The sequence below is a fragment of the Eumetopias jubatus genome, unplaced genomic scaffold (assembly GCF_037043125.1).
Source record: "Eumetopias jubatus isolate StellerSeaLion01/CBP00866 unplaced genomic scaffold, mEumJub1_p1.0 scaffold_12, whole genome shotgun sequence".
In the NCBI taxonomy this organism is placed as follows: Eukaryota; Metazoa; Chordata; class Mammalia; order Carnivora; family Otariidae; genus Eumetopias; species Eumetopias jubatus.
Window position 1 is genome coordinate 96157832 of NW_028274818.1, and position 23581 is coordinate 96181412.

Here is a 23581-nt window from a genome sequence, read left to right on the forward strand (position 1 = left end):
ATACGAAAACTCATTCTTATATGTATGAACCCACCCTGGTGACACTGCCATTAACTGGTAATTTTTTTTATTTTTTTTAAGACTTTATTTATTTGAGAGAGAGACAGAGGGAGCACAAACGGGAGGGGCAGAGAGAGAGGGAGAGGCAAACTCCCTGCTGAGTGGGGAGCCCAACTCAGGGCTCAATCCCAGGACCCTGAGATCATGACCTGAGCCGAAATCAAGAATCGGCTGCTTAACCGAGTGAGCCACCCAGGCGCCCCAACTGGTAATTCTTTCTATTGCGTCCCACAGTAGTAGTCTTCCCAAAATTTCTGAGGTCCAGGACAATGAGCCACTCTTGCCCATATCTTTATCTACTACATTTCTGTTTTCTCCAATCCTCCTCTATGCCAATGGTGAGCAGCCTTTTCCACATATGGATCAAGTCTAGAAAACTAAATATTTACAGAATTGCATTAAAAAGGTTGGGGTTTTTTTCAGCCATTTTATCTTTGTCATGAAACACCTTATCTGTACTCAGACTTTTTTGTTTTTTTAATTTCCTCATCTTGGGTTGAAATTTCATTCAGCCCCTACATAATTCATACACACTGCAGTAATGCAATGTAATGCTTTGCTGTTCAACAAATACTTTTGTTTACTAAGACTCTTCTGAAGCTGGTTTATTTTGCCATTTTTTCTTTTCGATTAATCTTATTAGCTGTTTAATATTAAAATATGTATTTCTTATAGTTCCTTTTTATATTCTTTAGAATAAGAGATATTTTTATTGCAAACAAGATAGGCAGCTACATCATTAACACAAAATCCATTTATATTAATGTTGTTATCAGACGCTTTTCTCTTCTTAGAACTCATCATAGCAAGAATTTAAATTTTACTGAGAAAATGGCTGATGGGGGGTAGCATATGCAGAAGAATCTAAGAGGAATTTACAAGGTTTAGTTTTTTAAACTTCTTATCATTACAAAAATAACTAGAATTTAAGAATCTCACTGTAAGAACCAAGCTTTAAATAGCCCTAAGAGTGGCCATGGATTCCAGGATGTATCTGGTCAGCAAAGAAATGAAGGATGTATAGGTTTCTTTTGTCATTTGGACAAAACTTATGTGCCCAGGGTAATTTTAAAATTATAGAGACCCAACTAGATGTTAGCCTTTTCCATCATAAGTAGAAAACCCTATTTTTTAACTTGAGATCCCAGCCAAAAAAGGAAGAATTTTTTCCCAAGTTTATTTATATGAAAACGTTTTCAGGGGCACCTGGGTGGCTCAGTTGTTAAGTGTCTGCCTTCGGCTTAGGTCATGATCCCACGCTCCTGGGATCGAGCCCCTCAGGCATCGGGCTCCCTGCTCAGCAGGAGGCCTGCTTCTCCCTCTCCCACTCCCCCTGCTTGTGTTCCCTCTCCGCTGTCTCTCTCTGTCAAATAAGTAAATAAAATCTTAAAAAAAAAAAAAAGTTTTCAAAACACACACAAAACAGACTGCAGTTAAATCAAAAAAATACTTTTGCTGCTCAAATTGTTTAAATCCTGCCCTTGTTAATTACTAATAAATCCTTCGGAAACACTGCCTTATTCTGAAAGCGTAGCCTGTATTACCCTCTACTTCCTGAAAACACATACCCTTTAATTTATTGGACATTAAAGCTTTTTAATAAGTGAATTTTGTGGGTTTCTCAGTGCAATTTTTCAAAAGATTTATTTTAGAGCTAGAGAGCAAGAGAGTGAGGGAAGGGGCAGAAGAAGAGGGAAAGAGAAACTCAAGCACACTTCATGCTGACTGCAGAGCCCGACAGAGGGCTCACCAATCCTGAGATCATGATCTGAGCCAAAACCAGGAGTCAGATGCTTAACCAACTGCACCACCCAGGCACCCCTCTCAATACAATTTTTTAAAAAAGATTCCTTTATTAGCCGTCATTCAAATATGCTTTTTCCCTTCCTAAGGAAGCATTCAAACACAATGGAAGACCTCTTGCTACTTTCATTGTTCTATTCCCAGCCATTCATTCTATAAAATTCTGATATTATTACATATATAAATTTAAAAATTTTCCCATACTAATTCTCTTTGAATTTTTAAAATTTAACTTTCTAAACCTGAGAAAGGAGAAGAAAATCATAGTTTAAAATGTGGCTATATCTTCATTTACCTTCTCTTCTTCAGAACTAGAAAGATAGATGGCCTCCTGTACCTTAAAATGACTTCACTATTCTAAACTATGTGTATATGCAAGGCGTAGTTTGCCCTGCTATGTAATTACTGTTAAGAGAGCAGAAGTATGTATCCAAGACAAAGAAACTTTAATTAACAAAATAGGCTTTAATCGTGGTTAAGAAAATTGGGGAACAGGCATAGGGGAGTAACCCAGGACACAATTGTAAATTAGAAGCACAGAGGATGAGAAGTGAGGTGACAAGCAATGGGAAAGCATCTGAGCTGGTACGATCTGTATATCATAAGAACTAAAGGTAAATAAAAGGTTGAGTTGTAACTATGTCGAAAGTGATGAATGAATAAAATAAGAACATACATAGAAGAATACAGTGATATGTGAGAGAAAATTTAAAACACGAAGTTGATCCCTCAGTGGGTGAGGCCGGCAAGACAGGCTCCCAGCTTTGGCATCGCCCCTCAGGCCCTCTCCTGTTGTGCACAGCTACAAAACAAAAGAACAGTGGCCAGAATGGAAGAGAGGACATGAGCCAAAATGGAACAGAAGAGAGATACTTCCTCTACAGAGAAGATACTCCTGGAAGAGAAGGTCAAGTTAGAAGAACAACTACAAGAGCCGATGGAAAAATAAAAGCGAGGTTTCGCAGAGACCAAGAACTTGTTGCAGAGGAGGCAAAATTATATGGTATTTAGGAATTCTGCAAGGACTTGCTAGAGGTTGTAGGCATTTTGGAGAAAGCAACACAATGTGTGTTCCAGAAGAAAAAATTAAAGATGATAACTCTATCAAATCTATGGAAGAACCTCGTAGAAGAGCCTCGTAATGACTGAAGTCCACATTCAGAAGGTGTTCAAAAAGCCAAGTTTGACCCTACAGGTGTGAGGCCTTGTTCTGCATTCTTGTTGAAGGGAAAGAGCTGGGCACAGCAGTGCTAGTTAACAAGGTGAGGTAGAAGCTTATGGGCACACACCAAGACCTACCTTGGTGGGTGTGGTGAAGGAAGCTTAGCTGCCTCTAACTAGCCGCTATAACTCTTGAAAGGCATCTTATCTATGAGTACTTTTTACCTTTTCCCAAACCTTGTTGGAAAACCCAAGTGGCTAAACACGCATTTGCATTAATGAACTCTAATTGAGGAGTCTGTTCATTGATTACACAATTGTGTAATTGTTTCACATACTGAGAGCAGAGGCCAGTGGGACACTACTAGAGCTCTAGAGTATCAGGAGTAAGCTATATCAGCTCAAACTCTGTTGACATCAAGGTATCTTAAATGAATACACTGGGAGTTCTCTGTGGTTACTTGGCCGTGCCTGGCTGCACTGTGGTTCTTCTGCATCTCACTGTAGCATGTGAGTTACCAGAGTACTTAGTTACCCACTGCATTACATTTTTCTTGCTAAAAAAAAATTTAATGATGACCTTTGTAAAGAACATATGTGAGCTCATTTGTAATTAGTAACTAGCCAGCTGCTAAAAATGATCAACTATTGGCTTTTCCCTAGAGATGTGAAAGGAACACATGTACCTTAATTCTCACCACCTTTATTTTGCCAGTAATTGAATTTGACAAAAATCAATTACTTTTGCCCTGTTTTGTTCATCTAAAATGTAGAAATGTTTAAATCTGTATTCAGCTAGCTACTAATGACCTCAGGATATATTCCCTGGTAAGATGAACTATCTCAAAAGAACCACATGCTTGGTCTATTTGAGATGTTAATGTTTAATTTTAAAATTTTGTTTAAGAGGATTAAAGCCCTAATGTGTTTCTTTTCCTAAAAAAAATTTTTTTTGAAGGCAACAGGAACCAGCAATTCAAACAATATGGACATCAAAGCTAACACCTAAATAAATCAAAGTTACTACAGTACAAAAGAAACGTAACCCAGAAAACAAATCATGGAATTCTAAATTCTAAAGATGAGAGTTTCAAATGAACAACATAGAAAACACAATTAGGGAATAGGCAAAGTTTTCAAAACAGATTGGGGGGAAAAAATTTCAACCAGACAATTAAGAAAGTATACAGAATACCTCTCAGTATTCAAAGGAATTCACCTGCTTGTCAAACTTTTAAACTACAAAGGAAAAATTTTTAGGAAAAAAAATAAGATGACTTTACATGCAGACATTATAGAAAAGATGATCCCAGGCAATAAAAAAATACTTAAGGAAAGGGGTTCATTTATGTGGCTAGGCTGTGATTTTTCTTAGAAAACCAAAAAAACATTTTGGAATTTTGTACAACCTAAAAATTTACTAGCACAAACCTGCCCAGAGTTTAGCTTCTTTGACAAGAACTGTGAAGGATCTGAGATTTTCCCTACTTGCAAGTTAACAAGTTAGCCTGCCATCATTTTGTGGATGCTGGCAGAAGGCATGAGTCTCCTGGGTCAGAAAAGAAGGCCAGCTTATTACTCACAGCAGTAGCCATATCCAGAATATATCAGCATTTGCACCAGTTCCCTGAGTATCAGTTCCCATGGGGCATGCAAAGACCAGATAACGCCTGTGGGTGCAATGAGCAACGTTAGATAAGAGGATCTTTTATAATGGGCAGTAAGCTTGACTGACCTTCGCCTCACATGGAACCATTATTATACTGGACAGTAGACAATTTGCCCTTTTACTTGAGGGTGGCACTATCTCTGTCTTCTGAACAGCTATCCTTGAAAAGATAGTGTAGAACAAAGGCAGTCCGTGGCTCTCCTCACAAGATATGTAGAAGTAGAAGAGAGCTATGTAGAATTGTGTCCCAATGTTCTTACAGTATTATAAAGGGAGGGGCGATGATAGATGGTCACATTTATTTCTTCTTTCATTCAACTCACTGAGCGCTAGCCCTATGCCTGGCCCTGTTGTGGGCACTGAAGATACGGTGGTCGGCAGTGCCCTTGTGCACCTCACATTTTAGTGGAGAAAATAGATAATAAACAGGTTTGTAATATAGCATAGTGGTAAGTCCTACAAAGAATCTAAAACAGGAGAAGAGGACAGAGTGGCAGGGGAGTTATTTTAAATTGCAAAATAAACACCGTAATGAAGTGTAAGTCTGTGCAATATATATAGAAATATAAAAAGATATTTTCTGAATAGTAACAGAATTGCAGTGATTGTGTGGAGCAAGGGGAGGAATAGGTGATTCATTGCCACTAGGAAAACAGATCACAGTTTTTAGTTAGAAGTGAGTACTAGTAATAATCAGAAGAATTAGTGTAGTTTGTTCTAAGTGTTGAGCTTTGGTAAATGAAAGGTAGCCATGTCTAAGGTACCTAAATAGATGAAAAGAATAGATAATCTATTGTGGAAGGTACATAAACGGAAAGAATAACAAGTAAAATTATAGCATCATAAAGGAAGATAAAAATACTACTGTTAAAATGCTAAGTGAATCCCCCATATCATAAAAATGCTCCCAGGAGACTTAAAATTGTTTAGTCCATGGATATATTTGTCTGGTGATCTAATTTAGTGCAGGGATGAAGCTTAGAGAATTTACAATACAAACTTTATTGAGTGATTCATAGATGGGGGCTAGATAGGAAACAAAAGCTTGAAATCTCGCCGGGGAGTAGTACAGAAAGGATGTCGTGTATTGGACAGACTGAGCATGCTCAGATAGAGTCCCATCCTGCCTTCACATAGAGGCAGCAGCAGGAGTGGCTGGGTAGGATTAGCACTTCTTTCGCAGACAGCAGTGGGTCCCCTGGAGTTGACACCACAGAGCTTGAAAGAGACATCCCTTCTCGTGAGCACTGCTGGGAAGATCACTACTAACTCACGTGGTTGTTGGTATGAAAGAAGAATACTTGTTGCTGCTACCCGTACCTATTTAGAGAAGATTGTTGAAGACAGATGGAATAAGTAAAAGATTTACCATATGCCCCCTGGCGCTCTGTCCTTCTGGTAGACTGTTACAATTACTTACTCGCATTCAGTCTGCCCATTGAAGTTGAATGGTCTCTGAGCATTTTGTTAGTTTTCTTGTACTTGTCTGGTACAGTGGCTGGCAATTCTAATCATGCAGCAAGTGCTTTTAGAGTGGATAGAAATATAATTTTCATGAAATTGAGGAAAAATGATCTCATCAGGAAAATCCAAGTGTACTAATAGGGGTGTAAAATTAGCAACATGACAAGATAAATTCACGAAATTCAGTTACAATATGACATGCCTGTGATAAAGAGCTAAAGAGCCTAGCACAGTATTAAAAAGTAATTTTCAAAGATAATAGCAATGAATGGCATTAAATATTAGTAACACTTTAATAAGGAAAATTAGTTCATTCAAAGAATTAAAAGACTGAGGATTGTATCTTGGATCTAGCTAAGAAAAATTTAAATTACAATGTTACATTTATTCTAAAAAAAATATATATATACTGTATAATCTTTTTGTGAGGTGGGGCGGGGAGCAGGAATTTGGTAGGAGAGATTTCTAGATCTGGCCAACTTCAAAATATATCCTAAAATGAAAGACATCACAACTAGGTGAGATTTTAATTAAAAAAATAAAATATAGGACAGTGAAATAAACCAGGGATTCCAGAAATAAATTCAGTTTCTCGGGAGCCAGGTATGTGACAACTGGGGAAACGAGACAGGGACAGTGTTGCTTTTTACCACCTGCTTCTGAAAAAAACAGGGAAGTTTGTATATAGATTACTTCCGGTCTGTATTCTATACTGTGCACCTTACACTCCCGCCAAATAAAGAGTTAAACATGAAAAAACTTAGAAGTAAATTAGTAAAGTAGATTAGAATATTTATTTCAACTGTAGAGATATTTATTTCTGTGGAGAAATTTAGAACAGTTTTTAAGCTGCAATTGAACTGTTTTAAGAATTATTCTTAAGAACCAGCTAAAAGGTTTAGTGGTATTCTTTTTAAAAGCTGCGTAATGAAAAATAAAAGATAAAATGGAAAGCAGCACTGGGAAATTGTGGTGAATATAAATAAAAGCTTAACATTTCAAAATGTATAAAATTTACTTAGTACCGAGTTCTTACTAGACAAGAGATCATTTTCAATTCAGCCAAATGGCTCTTATATAAATAGTGAAGGAAGCACCAAGAGTAGCTGTCAGGGTTGTCAAAGAGCTCTGTAAGCCCTGTGAGACCCACAAAGTTACTTTTGACTAAGGGAATGAAGGACAACTTCTTAGAAGAGGTAACGTGTGAACAGAGCCTTCTTTGGACAGCTGTTGGAAGACTGGACAGCAATAAAAGTAATGCAGACAGAGAATAACTTTATAGTGTTAGAGAGGTGGGGCAACTAAAAGCATACCCTCAGAACAAATGGTAACCTGGCAGGGTAAGCAGGAAGGAGGGTGGAGGGTGGTGCTAAGTGCAGGCTTCAAGCATCCATCTGATGGACAGCCATTGGAGGTGTGGCGCTCAGAGGATAATCTGATTTTGTGCCCAGATCTGAATCTGAGATGACCAGTTGGACTGTGGTGTGTAGGATAGATTGAAAAGTGAGATCAAAGTTGGGGAGAGCAACTATACTCGACGTGAGAGGTGACGAGGGCCAAACCAGGGGAGGATGGCTGGGAGAGACATTGTAAAAGGCAGAAGGGCACGGTCTGGACCCCAAGGCATACTTTGGGATTTAAGCCGGAGGGGCAGGGTCTGCATGCTCTCCCCAGGGCCTTATGGGCCTTTGCTCTATGCTCTCATTGGCCTGTGTGGAGGCAGTCTGAAAAACAGTCCTGTGGAATTTGTCCCGGGCCATATTCATGCTCTTCTGCAATGACTTCTTTATGAGAACCCTTGGGAGAAATTTCTGGGTTTGGTGTTAGAATTTCATCTGAAGAGTTAGTTTACTTTTACATTTTGGACACCCAGTTATGTGATTATTTTTTGTCCTAGTGATGATTGCTAGAAAGTTTAAAGACAAAGGTATGGGCTGACTCCACTAATTTCTGTATCTTCAAGGACTGCATTTTTCTGTTGTTCCTAGCTCCATTTTGTGTTTCTCTCCATGTTTTGTTTTTCATCTGGTTAATTGTGCTGAACTGTGTTTATATTTTATGTAGACTTTATTCTTTAGAAGAAAATAGGAGATAAATATACATATTTTACCTAAATAATCAGTAAACCCAAAGGAAAATTATAAAGCCCAGTGTTGTAGGGGCCATGGAGAAATAAACACACATATATGGCTGATGGCTGGACATTGGAGTTTCTGAGGATTGTATCTAGCAGTAGATACTTAGAGCTATAAAGTTGTTCATATTTATTAAACTGTTAATGTCACTCTTGAAAATCTAACACAAAGAAATAACCCGAGAGAAATAGTCCACACAATTATTTATAGCTGCAGTACATAACAGTGACAAAAAGAGAAGGAACCCAAATGCACAGTGGTAGACTGGTTAAGTGAATCATTTAATATAATGGAATGTGAGAAAGCCACCAGAAATGACTAAGTAGATCAGATAAATAGAAATGTACATAAACATGTAAATTGTCAAAATATGCATTATACCCACGTAAGAATATATATATGTGTGTATATATATATGTACACACACACACACACACACACACACACACATATATACACAGAAAGAAGTAAGAGGTCATGGGAGTCGTAAATAACTTTATTTTATTTTTTTTTAAAGATTTTATTTACTTATTTGAGAGAGAGAATGAGAGAGAGAGAGCACGAGAGGAGGGAGGGTCAGAGGGAGAAGCAGACTCCCCGCTGAGCAGGGAGCCCGATGCGGGACTCGATCCCAGGACTCCAGGATCATGACCTGAGCCGAAGGCAGTCACTTAACCAACTGAGCCACCCAGGCGCCCGAGTTGTAAATAACTTTAAAGGATAGGTTTTTCTCCTCTGCAGAGTTAATACAATTGGTAGGTACTTTTTGAGATGAGCACCAGTCAAGGAGTGGGTTTTGGAAACTTTGTAAAATTTAGAGCTTTATGCACGATCTTTCTTCAGCTACCAAGCAGCCTCTTTGTCCCTTTGTTTCAGGATTTAAGCATTGAGGAACAGTCAGAGTGTACTCAGGATTTTTACCAGAATGTGGCTGAAAGAATGCAGACTCGTGGAAAAGGTAATGCTTTGTTAGCCAGCCATAAAAGGATTGCTGGTAATTGTACAGAGTTGACTGCTGTGTCTGTTAGAACTTTCTCTGTTTCTCTCATGGCCTGGCTGGTTTGCCAGCTCTGTCCTATAAACAACTCCACTGACATTCTGATAGCTGGTCTTATCCTTAGAGGGCCTTTGAATACCACCGTGTGCATCACTCCAAGGTGATCACAGCAGTTGCGTAATTTATTGAACATTGTTTAATAATCCCGTTGGGGTAGGGGCAGAATCCATTAAAACCCCTTAGGAGGCTTCTAAATGAAATGCCCATCTTGGAATCACCATTTTGGTGAGTCATTTTTCATGATTATGTATTCCTCAGATTGGGTGGGGGGGAATGAGAATCACTGACTTAGAGCTGTTTTTGTTTGTTTGTTTGACAGAGAGAGAGAGACACAGCGAGAGAGGAAACATAAGCAGGGGGAGTGGGGGAGGGAGAAGCAGGCTTCCTGCTAAGCAGGGAGCCTGATGCGGGGCTCGATCCCAGGACCCTGGGACCATGACCTGAGCCGAAGGCGGACACTTAACGACCGAGCCACCCAGGCACCCCTAGAGCTGTAGGTTTTTAGAGAATTTTCTTAAATTTGACTTCCATTGATGCTGTGTTTTAGGATATACTTAGCATAGATGTCTATCTGAGAAATAAGCCCCACCTGTGCATCTCTTAAGAGGTCTCCAAGGTTGTATAGTAAACCTCAGAAAAATGAAAGAGTGGTTGCCATCATTCTCAGTCTTGGGAGTTTCAGGTGCTTCTCTAATGTAGCAATGCGGAGTGACCCATGCTGCAGTGTTCCCACTTGGCAGGGCATACAGCTCTTAGGTCCTGCCCCAACAGTTTCAGTTAGAAGTGGTGATTCTGTGAAAGGCAGCCCCAAAAGTTGAGGTAAATTTTTAAAGGGTATTTTTTAATGTAACATCTTACACTTTTATTTCTGGTTATATTTAATGCATTACTAGTAAATTAGTTTTCTGCTACATAGGAAAAGCTATGAAGACATACTCTTAATTTAAACTGTCCATCCTTCTCTTGAGAGCTAGCTTTTATGTCCATTTGGATATTTCAGTGCCTTCAGAAAGAGTTGAGAAGATAATGGATCAGATCGAAAAGTACATCATGACTCGTCTCTATAAATATGTGTTCTGTCCAGAAACTACAGATGATGAGAAGAAAGATCTCGCTATTCAAAAGAGGATCAGGTAGTTGGTTGTTTTGCTTTGTCTTGTATTTACTACCTACCATCAGAACACGTTGTGGGTCAACAGGACACTTGCATTTCAAACCTTGACAGCAACTAACCTCAAAGGTACACACCATCCTTAGCATCTCAGCTTCTTCATGGTATCAGAAGGAAAAAAGGACTATGGTAAATTGATAGGAGGAAAGGGCTGAAATCACCTTCTTGCTTATGCATCTGACTCCAAGCAGCTTTAGATAAGCAGATCTGATGTTTGAGATTGTTTCAAATCTCCAAAATTTCCGAGGAACAGGAGGAAATTTCATTATTTTCTCATTTCATTATAATGTCTTATCAGGCAAGAAGCTGTGAATATCCATAGAAGGCAGTAGGGGTCATTATTCCTCCTCCCTACTGGGGGTGCTTATTATTAAGCTGTTCCTCTGATCACATCTTCCCACTTGTACTGGGTTGATAACACTTCCCAAAGCACTCCATCTTCCCTGGGCGGTAGAGGGAGCCCCAGGGCTCTGTATTCCAATGGCAGTGAAACCTTTAGGAAATAGGCCATCTAAATGTGGGAATGGGTCCAAGACTGGTCATGCTAAGGTCTGGGGGCCTAGGAATCCAAACAGGATTCCCCGACAGTGGGGCTGGTAATGGTAGATCTCTTCTTGATGGTGTCACACCAGAAGCGAGGAGTTGGTATTAGGAAGGTTGCAGGTGGAGCCAGAAGGAACTAGATGGGCTTTGGACTGATGTGCATGGTGAGAGTATTTGTCAGGCAAGAATCTCTGCTGTGAAGATAGGGTGTGACCAGGAAACTCAGGGATTCAGATTGGGTGACACATGCTTGTTGACCTCTTACACAGCCTCTGGTGTGCCTCAGAAGTTGAAGGCAGAGCCTAAATGGACATTATGGTGATGGACAATGAAGAGAGGGAGCAGCAGATTCTTCTCAAATCTTCGGTCTTTTCAGCCTTAGTATAATCTCATTTCAACCAGTAAAATTGTCTTCTGCTTTTCTTGTGATAAGAGAAGCCTCATTTTAGGATTTTGGTCACTTCATCTGGGTTCCTAATATGTTCAGGGGCAGTGTGCTGGTTCCGAGGATTGTCTCATTAGTCAGTGGTGCCCCATATTTCTCCTTTACTGAAGGAAATGACAAGACAAATGACTGTGGTCCATTCTTGGAATTTTTTTTTTACTGTCTCTCCCTCTTTGTAGAGCCCTGCACTGGGTTACACCTCAGATGCTTTGTGTCCCTGTTAATGAAGAAATTTCAGAAGTATCTGATATGGTGGTGAAAGCAATTACAGGTCAGTGAAATGGAGAGCTTTTTTATTTGGGTGTTTCTCCCTTGAAGTTAACGTAAATCCGTATGAGACAGCAAAGTATTTCTAAAATGCAGACTGCCAAAGACATACTGAAATGCGGTAAAAGCAATTTGTAAGTGTGCTAGTTTTATGAATTTGAAGCATTTTAGCAGGTGAACTATGTTTCCCCTTTACTTTCTGTGACCAAGGTCTCTTATTTCTTGGGCATTGAACTAAAGTAAGGTCAAATGCAGCTAGGGCAAATTTCTTTCCTTTTTTTTTTTTAAAGAGAGAGTTAGTGTGTGATTGGGGCAGGGGGAGGGGAAAGGAGGGGCAGAAAGAGGGAGAGAGAGAATCTCAAGCGGGCTCCATGCCCGGCGCAGAACCCAACATGGGGCTTGATATCATGACCTGAGCCAGAAGTCAAGAGGAGGACGCTTAACCAACCGAACCACCCAGGCGCCCTAGCTAGGGCAGATTTTTTTCTTTCTTTCTTTTTTTTTTTTTTTAAGATTTTATTTATTTATTTGACAGAGAGAGACACAGTGAGAGAGGGAACACAAGCAGGGGGGGAGGGAGAAGCAGGCTTCCCGCGGAGCAGGGAGCCCGATGCGGGACTCGATCCCAGGACCCTGGGAGCATGACCTGAGCCGAAGGCAGACGCTTGACGACTGAGCCACCCAGGCGCCCCTAGGGCAGATTTCTTAAAACTCGGTTGCATTTATATATTCAAAATAATTTTGGAGGAAGGAAGGGAATTGATGAGGCATGGTAATCCCCATGCTCTCTAATTGGTTGTTAATCAGAGATGTGGTTTGGATTATTTTTCTGGTTTAAGATGTAAATGAAGTGCCCTGAACTGATGTGGCTCCACCATCCTGGACAGGTCCAGGCACCTCATAAGGTTTCTGTTTCTTGTTCATAGGAATAGCTCAGCAGAAGTATACGACAAAAGTTAAAAACAAAGAAAAAAACAGAACGAAAACAAATTCCTTCTAATGGAGAGGATACCCAGCCTTGGGTATCCTTAATTAAGAAGAGTTGGAAAGACTTGCCTATTTAGAGTTGTTAATGAAATTCTGCTGGGAAGGAAAGTTGGTCGGCTGCTGTTAGCGGTGGCCGGGGGCAAGCCATTAAGTAGGCTCCTTTGGTTATAAGAACTAGAGACTCAAGTTACAGGAAGAAATGGGGGTTTGCTTATCAAGGTAAGAAAGGAAGCAGGACTCTCACAGAAACTTAGCTTCATGGCCCCTCTAGGGACTGGATCATCTGCTCTTAACATGATTCTTCCACTCTCTCGGGTTCTGCTTCTCTTTGTATATCTTTGCTTTTTAACTCCTGTTATTAAATGAATGATTTTCTGTAATTCCGCTTGCAGAGTCTGGCCTAGCTAAATACTGTTATCTTTGTTGTTCAAAGCTTTTCTGCAAGGCAGTGTTGTAGGTTTCATGAATTGACTCCTTTGGGTCAAGGCCCACTCCCACTCCCACCTTTTGCTCAGGGAACATCGTAAGAGATTGAAGGTGAGAAGCCTGGATATGGCCTTGTACTTGTGTTTTTTTCCGAAGACTCTTGCCAAGTTCAAGACCAACTGGTTTGTTTAAAGTACTTCATAGAAATTTATGTCTGGTACTCTTTTCTGAAGTGCCATAGGATAGACCTTGTAAAACCAGAAACTGCCAGAGCCAGACCATTGTTTGCTTAAAAATAGAACTAAGAGGACTTCAGTATATCAATAGTTTGTTAATAGAATTTGAGAGTTGAAACTTTTCTCAAGTCATCTGAGTTGGGAGTTTGAAGAGATGTTTTGAGAGTAGAAATTTGGCCACAGAATTATAAAAGCCTTCTTTACTTTTTCTCATCTTAGCCCCCATATCTTGCCAATCCGAGTGCAGATACATTCTGTGAGGGCCAAAGGTCATGTGATCACTTTCTCCCTTTGTTAGCCTAAATACAGGAGCAACCAGAGAGGACAGGGTATAACAGTGGTCTTAAAAATGGAGAAGTCAGTTAAATTTCTCAAAATCATCCCATGTGCTACTAATCAGCACTGTCAGTTTTGTTGATAAATACACTGAATGAGGCATTTTCCATTTCAGTTGACATCTCTCATCTAGTAGGTGGAGGCTAGGGATGCTGTTAAACACCCTGCAGGACAGGACAGTTCCCTACAAAAAAGATGATCCAATCTAAAATACTGTTTAGTGCCAAGGTTGAGAAATCATGACTTAGAGGGCTAGCTTACTTTGTTTTCAAAACTTCATTAAAGATAAAACCAGACTTCTGCCAAGATGGAGTAGCCACACTCAGCCCATCTTTCCTACTGATGACACGTAAAAGCCCCAGACGGCAGACACACAGCAGTTAGCTGAGGACTGTGAGAAGTAAGCGACAGCAGGAGGCAGACTAGGGCGGGAAGTCATTACTGGAAGAATTAATACAGCGGGGAGTTTCCTGTTCAGTTATTTTCTCCGGGATCTCCTCATTTAGGCTTTCAGGCAGTGCAGCTCATGGAACTAACTACACATGGTGGGGGGTTCAAAAGCGTTCCCCCCAAAAAACTTCTTTCAGGCTTAAAGGATGCTAGGAAGTTAAGGGTCTCTGCAGGACAGAGTGTGGGAGAAATCACCACCACCACCCTTTATTCTTTTTTTCCTTCCCTTCTCTTCCTTTTTACACTCTTGGCCCTCCCTCCTGGCATTGGCAGCTACACATGCTTCCAGATAAAAAGTAATTCATTTTTTATTCCCTTTAATACTTAAAGGATAAACTTTTTTTTTTTTTTTAAGATTCTTATTTATTTATTTAACAGAGATAGAGAGCACAAGTAGGCAGAGCGGCAGACAGAGGGAGAGGGAGAAGCAGGCTCTCCGCTGAGCAGGGAGCCCAATGTGGGACTCAATCCCAGGACTCTGGGATCGTGACCTGAGCCAAAGGCAGTCGCTTAACCGACTGAGCCACCCAGGCGCCCCTTAAAGGATAAACATTAATGAGAGAGTGGCTGAAAGTTTATTTATTTTTTTAAAAAGATTTTATTTATTTGAGAGAGAAAGAATGAGAGATAGAGAGCACGAGAGGGAAGAGGGTCAGAGGGAGAAGCAGACTCCCCGCTGAGCAGGGAGCCCGATGCGGGACTCGATCCCGGGACTCCAGGATCATGACCTGAGCTGAAGGCAGTCACTTAACCAACTGAGCCACCTAGGCGCCTGAGTGGCTAAAAGTTTAAAATAAAGAATAAAAACCAGTAAAAGTCTTACCCCCAAATCTCTTTTGTAATTTGTTCTACTCAAATAGAAAAAGAAAATGAAAATAGACTGAGACATATTAACAATAATTACGACCCATAATTAAAAGATTAAAGGAACTAAACTATAAAATAAGCAAAAGCACACAGTAGACATGTGAGTTCAGAAAATGAAAGCATTAGTAAGTTAAAATACAGCCTCCGCACTGTCCCGTGTCTCTGTCCCCCACACACTACTCTTCCAGGGCTGGTGGTCCTGTGAGGGTTCCCCTGGGAGCCAACCTCAGGGATGGGAGCTGGGAGCAGAAAGAACTCCGATGTTTACCACCATCCTGCCTAAATTGGAAACTTTTACTCCTGCTATTGGCCAGAAATTGCTGTCAAATTAACCTGCCTCTGCTGTTTCTTTCATGTTGCTCCAGATTGCAAGCAGAAATGTCCATCCGAGGGCACTCTCCCTCCTTCCTCTTGTATTGTTCTAGTGCTTCTGACAGCTATTCCTCACCACCTCCTAGTCTTTGTGACACAGGGCGTGCATTTATAAGAGCCTGCCACTTAGTGGTAGTTAGGGACAGTAAAGTAGTCTTTCTCTGAGGGAAATGAATGGTATTTATGACATTAAAATTTATATCCTTGCTTTATCCCCTGTGCTGACCAGTAGGTTATAAATGTCACAAAGGTTCTGTAGATGTTTATAGTTGGTGGGGATTTATATGCCATGGGGACTGGCCACTGTAGACCTACAGTGTGATAGATTTCAGCAGCTGTATTTTGATATCCAGTACAATGATGCTTTGTATGATAGCCACCTTTCTAAAAAGCAGTATGCTTTCTAAACTGAGTTTTACAGTGTATTAGAGGAACAGAAGCAGGAGAAAGACTCTTCTCCAAGGAGCTTATAAGCAGTTTAACATCGTGATTAAAAGCATGGGTTTTAAGAGTCAGATAGACTTGGTTTCAAATCGTCCATTTGCCACTTGCTATCTATATAATTTTGGGCAAATGATCAAGCGTCTCTGAACTTCAGCTCCCTTCCTAATAGTTGTACCCATTGTACAATCTGAGAATGAAAAAGAAATAGGCTTGTGGAGCATAGAAATAATGCACATGGTGTCTGGCTCGTGGTCCTGCTTCCCGAAAGGATGAGCTAGTGCTTATGTTTTTTTGTGGTCAGAGTTGTTCATACATAAATTACCCGACGGAGAAGGGGTTAGCGAGGGTACCTCTTAACTTGATAGATTAAAAAATGATACTTCTAATGCTTCTTTTATGTAATTATTTCTCATTGGAAGCAGTGTCTTTTCTGCTTTATAGATATCATTGAAATGGATTCAAAGCGTGTACCTCGAGATAAGTTGGCCTGCATCACCAAGTGCAGCAAGCACATTTTCAATGCCATTAAGATCACCAAGAATGAGCCGGCCTCAGCTGATGACTTTTTGCCAACTCTCATCTACATTGTCTTGAAGGGCAACCCCCCGCGCCTTCAGTCCAACATCCAGTATGTCACCCGCTTCTGCAACCCGAGCCGACTGATGGCGGGGGAGGACGGCTACTATTTCACCAATCTGGTGAGTGCTTGATGTCTTGCAGCTAACGGAGAAGGACCATGAAGGGACTTACCGCGGGCTGTGACAGACCCCCCCGGGCCCGTGACGGTCTAGTGCCTCAGCATAGCTGAGGATGTTTGCCTGGTGTCCCATAGCGTACGCGACCACACCATGCAGACGCCCCACCGCTTGGCACTTGCCCACAGATTGTGGTCCTCTTACGGAACACCTGATAGCCACATGGAGGAGTCTCTGCTGCTCTTGGCCATCACTCCCCCAGATCCTGGGTAAAAGGGCCAGTCACTTAGTTGGGTTAACCATGAATGAATCAGATCGTGGATTTTGATTTATTAAAAGACTTGGGAATTATTTTTTGTCTCATTTCTATAAGTGATCTCTTAGAACTGAATACTGAGATTTTAAAAGGGTTGGTTTAGGGGATGTGAAATGATTTTCAAGTATTGTTAACAGTGCTAATTGATTCTTGGTGAGACAGTATTAAAGTATGTATGTCTAAGTAATAAGGTTGAATACTTTTACTGACCACTGAACTTTTGTTTGTTTGCTTTAGACTAGATTTACTAATGAATTTGAGCATCAGAATACCTTATATGCTTTCTCTCCTGTGTTGGAAGTTGTACAGGGTAATAGGGAGAGAAAGCAAGGTTACATAAGGTAGTGTTTCTAGTAAATTGTCCAAAAAGACGGTACTTGAATCTTCAAGGCTTCCAGAAATTTGTTGTGATTTATTTTTACATCCTAAATATGTATTCACCTCTGTACCTAATTTTGTATTGTGTTTTCCTTTAAGTGGGTTCCCAAAAGTCTGTAAGCTTCCGGTCCCTCAAAACCTGGACCTGCCCCTGTCACTCATCACCCTCAGCCATTGGGTTCAGCTGTTCGACTTCGGAGTGCTCTTTTTTCCAGGTTTTCATTTATATTCCAGTTAGTTAACATACAGTGTAATATTAGTTTCAGGAGTAGAATTTAGTGAGTCATCACTTACATACAACACCCAGTGCTCATCACAAGCGCCCTCCTTACTGCCCATCACCGTTTAACCCATCCCAGGAATGCTCTTTTTCAAAATGACGCTTGCGCCATTACTTGCTGTATTTTTCATCCTTCCAGACACATGGTTGTTTAAATTATACTCCCCAAAAAAGTTTAAGTGGCTGAACTACTCATTTCTTAACATAAGTGAAACATGCTCTTGACTGCTAGAGAAGAGCCTTTTGGATTTAGTTCTTAGTCTAGGGAAATCAGACAATCTGAAAATCCTGAGATTTTCATACTGAGATTCTCATACTGAGAAGTATGGAGATGGAGACATGGCTGGTAGTAGAAGTGAGCAGGACCCGGAGGTTGTAGCCCTTGTGGTCAGCAATGGAGGCTGCTGGGTCGCCTCTTCCTGCAGTTTCCCAGAGCCATGACCTACAGCCTTTACTCTGTTTGCACCTTATTTCTCCATCTTCTTCCCATCTGATTCAGAGTCTAGCTTCTCCTCCTACTGCTTCAGTGAAACTGCTCTGGCAAAAGTGAAAAATCTGCCAGTTGTTCGGTCCCATGAAAACTCTGTCTTCATCTCACTTGTTTAACACTCTTGATAGCTCCTTTGTTCTAGAACTTCCTATGTCTTTTGAATTCCACAATTCCTTTGTAGGCTTTGTGTCCTCTACTTCCTCTTGAATTGTGTTACTCCCTAGGGTTCTGTCCTCTGCATTCCTCTCCCTCGGCTGTCTCCTCTGGTCACAGCTCCACTGTCACCTGCACGGTGAGGATGCACAGGCTCACGTCACCTGTTTTGCCCTCAACACTGAGCTCCACTCCCAGCTATTCATTATGCCTCAAATTTAATTTTTCAAAACTAAAACTCCTTCCCGGAACCTCAGGTGGTTTTCTCTTTTCTACCATAGACTGTTTCCACGGCGGCAATAGCGTATGTCCATGCCAGCAGTGCTGGGATCATAGATTCCTCCTCTCTCCAGGTCGCAGGGACTGCACACTTCCACAGATGCAGTGCAAGCCTGTGACATGGAGGGGTCAGATGGGCCCGTTCTCATCACATGAGTCACTTGCAGTAGGTTTGCTGAATACTCCTTAAAGAGATTCACATTTTTATGAGCAATAATGGAGGATCCTGGGAATGAGCTGCTCAGCAGAAGTTCCGAGAGCTGCCTGTTTTCCTCTGTTTATATTGCATGTCTTGTGAAAATGGCCTTTTTTAAAAAATGTGAGGGCCTGGCTCTGTCAGTGAAGCATGCAACTCTTGATCTTGGGGATATGGGTTCGAGCTCCATGTTGGCTATGGAGATTACTCAAAAAACAAAAATAAAAATGAATAAATAATAAAAATGTGAAAATTAATTTTCCTTATAGAAAAATTAAATCAGTATAAGAAAGTATAGCTAACAGATGTCTGTTCAACTGAGCATTTGCCCAAGGATTTCTATACTAGTAATTGCTCCCATTTATTCATTGCTTCCTGCTGACCTGTGAGCGAAGCACATTACATGTGCTGGATTGTTTAATTCTCACTACAAATCTGGGTGGTATTTCCCGTTTTACAGATGCCGGAACCTCAGAGAGCATGGGTAAATTTCCTAGGCTCACAGACCCTTAGGCTATCACGTGACAGAGGTGACAACTCAGGTTGCCTGATTTCAGAGCTTATATTCTTTTAACCATTTGATGTTAAAAGACCAATGGTCCTTTGAGGACCAGAGGTCTGTGTGCCACAGCAGTCCCTGAAGATGCACCTAGTAGCTGCCGTGCCCTGGGTGAACGCTGTGGGACTGGCTAGACCTCAAGAGGGAATGGCCTTATGGGGCATGTTCCCGAGGCACGCGGCCCTGGCGCTCCTGGCCACGGTAGTGATTTCCTCTGTCTTGAACGCGACCGGGAGGCAGAGTGCCCTGGAGTTTGAGGAATCGTTCGGTTTTTGTCCACGGGAAGCTCTGTAGTAGCCGGTGTGGAACAGACTGAAGGTACCTGCTGTAGCGTTCACTCTGTATGAGACTCTGTGAACAACCCAAGGAGAGGACTGAATTTCTCACAGACTCAGTGGGGATTGGCAATGTGACTTTTTTTTTTTTTTTTTTTTTAAGGAAGAAATGTATTGTATGGGAGTATAAAGGAAACATGATTGGCTAGGAGTTGGTAATTTTTGAAGCTGAAGTCCATGGTGGGTCATTCAACTGTTGTGTCTACTTTTGATTCTATTTTAAATTCACCATAATAAAAGGATTTAAAAATATATATTTGAATATTTGAAGCTTTCCTCATGTGACTATAGTAAATAACATTCTGGGTTTTTTTGTTTTGTTTTGTTTTGTTTTGTAGTGCTGTGCTGTGGCTTTCATTGAGAAATTAGATGCTCAGTCTTTGAATTTAAGTCAGGAAGATTTTGATCGATACATGTCCGGCCAGACTTCTCCCAGGAAGCAGGAATCTGAGAATTGGTCTCCTGATGCTTGCTTAGGGGTTAAACAAATGTATAAGAACTTGGATCTTCTGTCTCAGTTGAATGAACGGCAAGAAAGGATCATGAGTGAAGCCAAGAAACTTGAAAAAGACCTAATAGAGTGGACGGATGGAATTGCAAAAGAGGTTCAAGACATTGTTGAGAAATACCCGCTTGAAATTAAACCCCCAAATCAATCTTTAGCAGCTATTGACTCTGAAAATGTTGAAAATGATAAACTTCCTCCACCTTTGCAACCTCAAGTTTATGCAGGATGATAAAAATTTACATGGGTAGTATTTATTTGAGCCTAAATTGTAGCTAGCCCTTACTACAGTCCATGATTGGGATCTAGACTATAACTTAATTGCTTATAAATGTCAGAGCATTTTTCAAGGTACAGTTTGTGGGGATTGTTTTGTTTCGTTTTTCCTGGCAGGGGAAGCTTAGTAAATAATAAAATACTATTTATTTGAGTTACTGAAATAGATTCATTTAAGGTTTATGTGAAAGTTTTGTCTAAATCTATTTTTTCTCCATGATTTTCCTGTGTGCTTCCTCTTTGGCATTCACTGTGGTTTGGATTTGGGTAATACTTGCCTTTAAAGGATAAAACAGATGAATGCTACAAAATGTATGTTTAAGGGGATTCAGTGGTACCACTATTCTACAGTTTGAAATATTTTATAATTGTAAAGATAGAAGATATATTGATAAGTAAATATGTAAAATTGTAAATATGTAAAAACAAAAAAAAAAGGAATGGTGTCTGCTATGCATGGCATTTCATGTGTTAATTTGTTTAGTTTAAAATGAAGTATATTGAATGTTTGCCTTTAACTCCATTTTATTTGGTTTGCCCCCACTTAAATGAATCTAGAAGTGTTTGGGCATAGTCCCCTTAAAATCTCGACTCCATTTTTAACAATTTGTTAGCCCTGACTTGGGTTCTGTACAGTCAGAGACTGTGACACCATTGAGCTTCAGAATAATTTTTAGGTCACATGAAGTTGCTGTTTAGGATAGTCATTTGAAGACTTGGAACCATGCTTCTTGCACCTTTTTCCTCCACTCATTCAGGAAATATTTATAGAGTTCTTTGTAAAGGAGCTGGTCCTGGGTCTGGATCAGAAGATAGGAGTGAACAGGACTCCACTGGGGAGAGCCCATGGGGGATCTCTCCGAGCTCGAATGTGCACAGGTGCCTTTCTGCCTCTGGAGAGAACTTTTGACTTGATGGACAACCCGGACACGTGTCCTGTAAACCTCTCCCAGGGCTTCTCAGCCTCCGTACTACTGACATTGCAGCCTGAAGGTTTTTCGTTATGGAGGCTTCCCTGTGCATTGTAGGATGTTTAGCAGTATTCCTGGCTTCTATACTCACTAGACACTAGTGGCATCCCCCAGAGTTGTGAAAAATTATCTCCAGACATTGCCAAATATTTCCAGGTTGGGGGGGACGGCAAAATCGCCCCCAGTTAAGAACCCCTGATCTATTTCGTAAGTGAGGAAGGTAACCAAGTTACCTTGTGGTGGTTAATGTGATGTAACCAAAGAATATTGCATTAAATGCACCGTACAGTTAACTGATAGTCATTGAGGCTTTACAGTCACTGGCACTGTGGAACCTTTCCTAATCCTAATGGAACCCTCTGTGACCTAAATATGTCATGTATGCTCCTCCTTCCAGTCAGTGATTTCTACAGGTTACCAGTGGACCTGAGCAATTGTGCGTAATTACAGGGCACCATTCTGAAACAAGGTCATGTCACAAGCAGTTAAGGTTTCTTTGCTTTCCCAATATCTTCCTAATAGTGTACCACCAATTTGTAGTGCAATAATTTTGGAATAAAACTAGGGTGAGTATAAAACTTTTTATCCTTAAATTTACACGTACAAGCCATCAGGTTGACACACCTGTTGTCATAAAGCACTGAAGACGTGATGAAGCAGTGACCTGTGTCCCCGATCACCAAGCTCACGTGGAGTGCAGTGAGTTACTGTCAAATACCAGTGAGAATCTGCACTTAGAAACCTGGCCCCAAGTGACTTCTGTAGAGGGCGGTCCCCTTTTTCCTTTGTTCTTTTCTATGTACTCTCTAGGTGCTAATCCAGGTATACACACTCTTAATTCTCCTGGGAATATACAGTTCTTTTAGTCGTCGTACACTATATTTGTTAAATAAAATGTGCATATCAGCCTCCCACAAAAGCTGTCTTCTTTTGATTTCTTACGTATCGTTAGAGTAAGTTGTTGAATTGATTTGTTCATCTCATATTAATTGAATTCTTTAGATATGAACTCTTGCCTTAGGTAGAGGCTTGTATTTCTCTTAGGTCAGCTTCAATACTATGGCCACAGTTTCTGTCTTCTCAACAAGAATGTATTGCTATTTTATGTACTATAAATGTAACTGGAATAAACCTTTGGAACAGAAGTCCGTATTAATAAGGTGTCATCATCCATCCCTCTTCCAAATAGATTTGATTTTTAGCTCCTTAGGAAAATTACATTAGTAACATTCTTATGTTACAAAGTTTTCCTGTTTAGGGCACAACCATCATTACCATTACTATTCCAAAAAGGAAATATTAGAGACATTCCAGTTAAAATTAAGAACAAGAGAAGGATGTTTGCTGTTCCTACTATTCGCATTGTCCTGAAAGTTTTACCCCAGGTACTCAGCCTTCAAACAGAAATAAAAGGGGCTTAATCTTTTTTAATTTATTTTGTATTTTTTGAAAAGATTTTATTTGAGAGAGAGAGCATGAGCAGGGGGAGTGGTGGAGGGAGATGGAGGAGCAGACTCCCTGCAGCAGGGAGCCCGAGGTGGGGCTCGATCCCAGAACCCCGAGATCTTGATCTGAGCCGAAGGAAGACGCTTGAGAGACAGCCACCCAGGCAAAGGGGGCTTAATCTAATCTATGTAGAAATGTTCTAGCCTCGGGGCGCCTGGGTGGCTCAGTCGTTAAGTGTCTGCCTTCGGCTCAGGTCATGGTCCCATGGTCCTGGGATCGAGCCACACATCGGGCTCCCTGCTCAGCGGGAAGCCTGCTTCTCCCTCTCCCACTCCCCCTGCTTGTGTTCCCTCTCTCGCTGTGTCTCTCTCTGTAAAATAAATAAAATCTTAAAAAAATGTTCTAGCGTCATGATAGGGGACATGAACTCGAGCTAGGAGGCTTGGTGTTGGTTTAGAGTTTTGGCTGCCATTTAGGTACTACCTCTTTGGCCTTGGGCAAGTCTCTCATTTTTCACATCCCTAATCTGAATTGGGATAATCATCGGGCCTGCTTCAAGGGCTTGTGAGGATTAAATGACTTGCAACAGTACCTAGCAATGCTAAGTGCTCAAGTGATCGCCGTTATTTATAGTTGATTGTTCTATGTAGAAAACCCAAGAGAACTGATATTGAAACATTAAATTTCACTAAGATGGTAAGATAGAAAATGCTAGGAATAGCCATCAAAAATAACTGTACAAAATGACTTACGGATTTCATTAGCCAGTTAGCAGATGTAATGGGAAAAGTTTTATTCAATATAGAAAC

The 23581-nt window shown here is 40.7% G+C and overlaps 1 protein-coding gene and 1 pseudogene across 4 annotated transcripts in view; both read left to right on the plus strand.

Annotated features, from left to right (window-relative positions):
- RABGEF1 (RAB guanine nucleotide exchange factor 1) overlaps positions 1 to 22471 on the plus strand; it is a 58152-nt gene extending 35681 nt beyond the window's left edge. For all 4 annotated transcript variants that reach the window (XM_028109805.2, XM_028109807.2, XM_028109806.2 and 1 more), the window contains 5 exons: positions 9169 to 9250; positions 10350 to 10482; positions 11688 to 11779; positions 16335 to 16591; positions 19913 to 22471. In XM_028109805.2, the coding sequence (XP_027965606.1) occupies positions 9169 to 9250; positions 10350 to 10482; positions 11688 to 11779; positions 16335 to 16591; positions 19913 to 20311 (963 nt within the window). In that variant the 3' untranslated portion in view covers positions 20312 to 22471. The remainder of the gene's footprint in view (positions 1 to 9168; positions 9251 to 10349; positions 10483 to 11687; positions 11780 to 16334; positions 16592 to 19912) is intronic.
- On the plus strand, positions 2429 to 3190 carry LOC114214383 (grpE protein homolog 1, mitochondrial pseudogene; annotated as a pseudogene).
- Positions 22472 to 23581: the final 1110 nt, after the last annotated feature.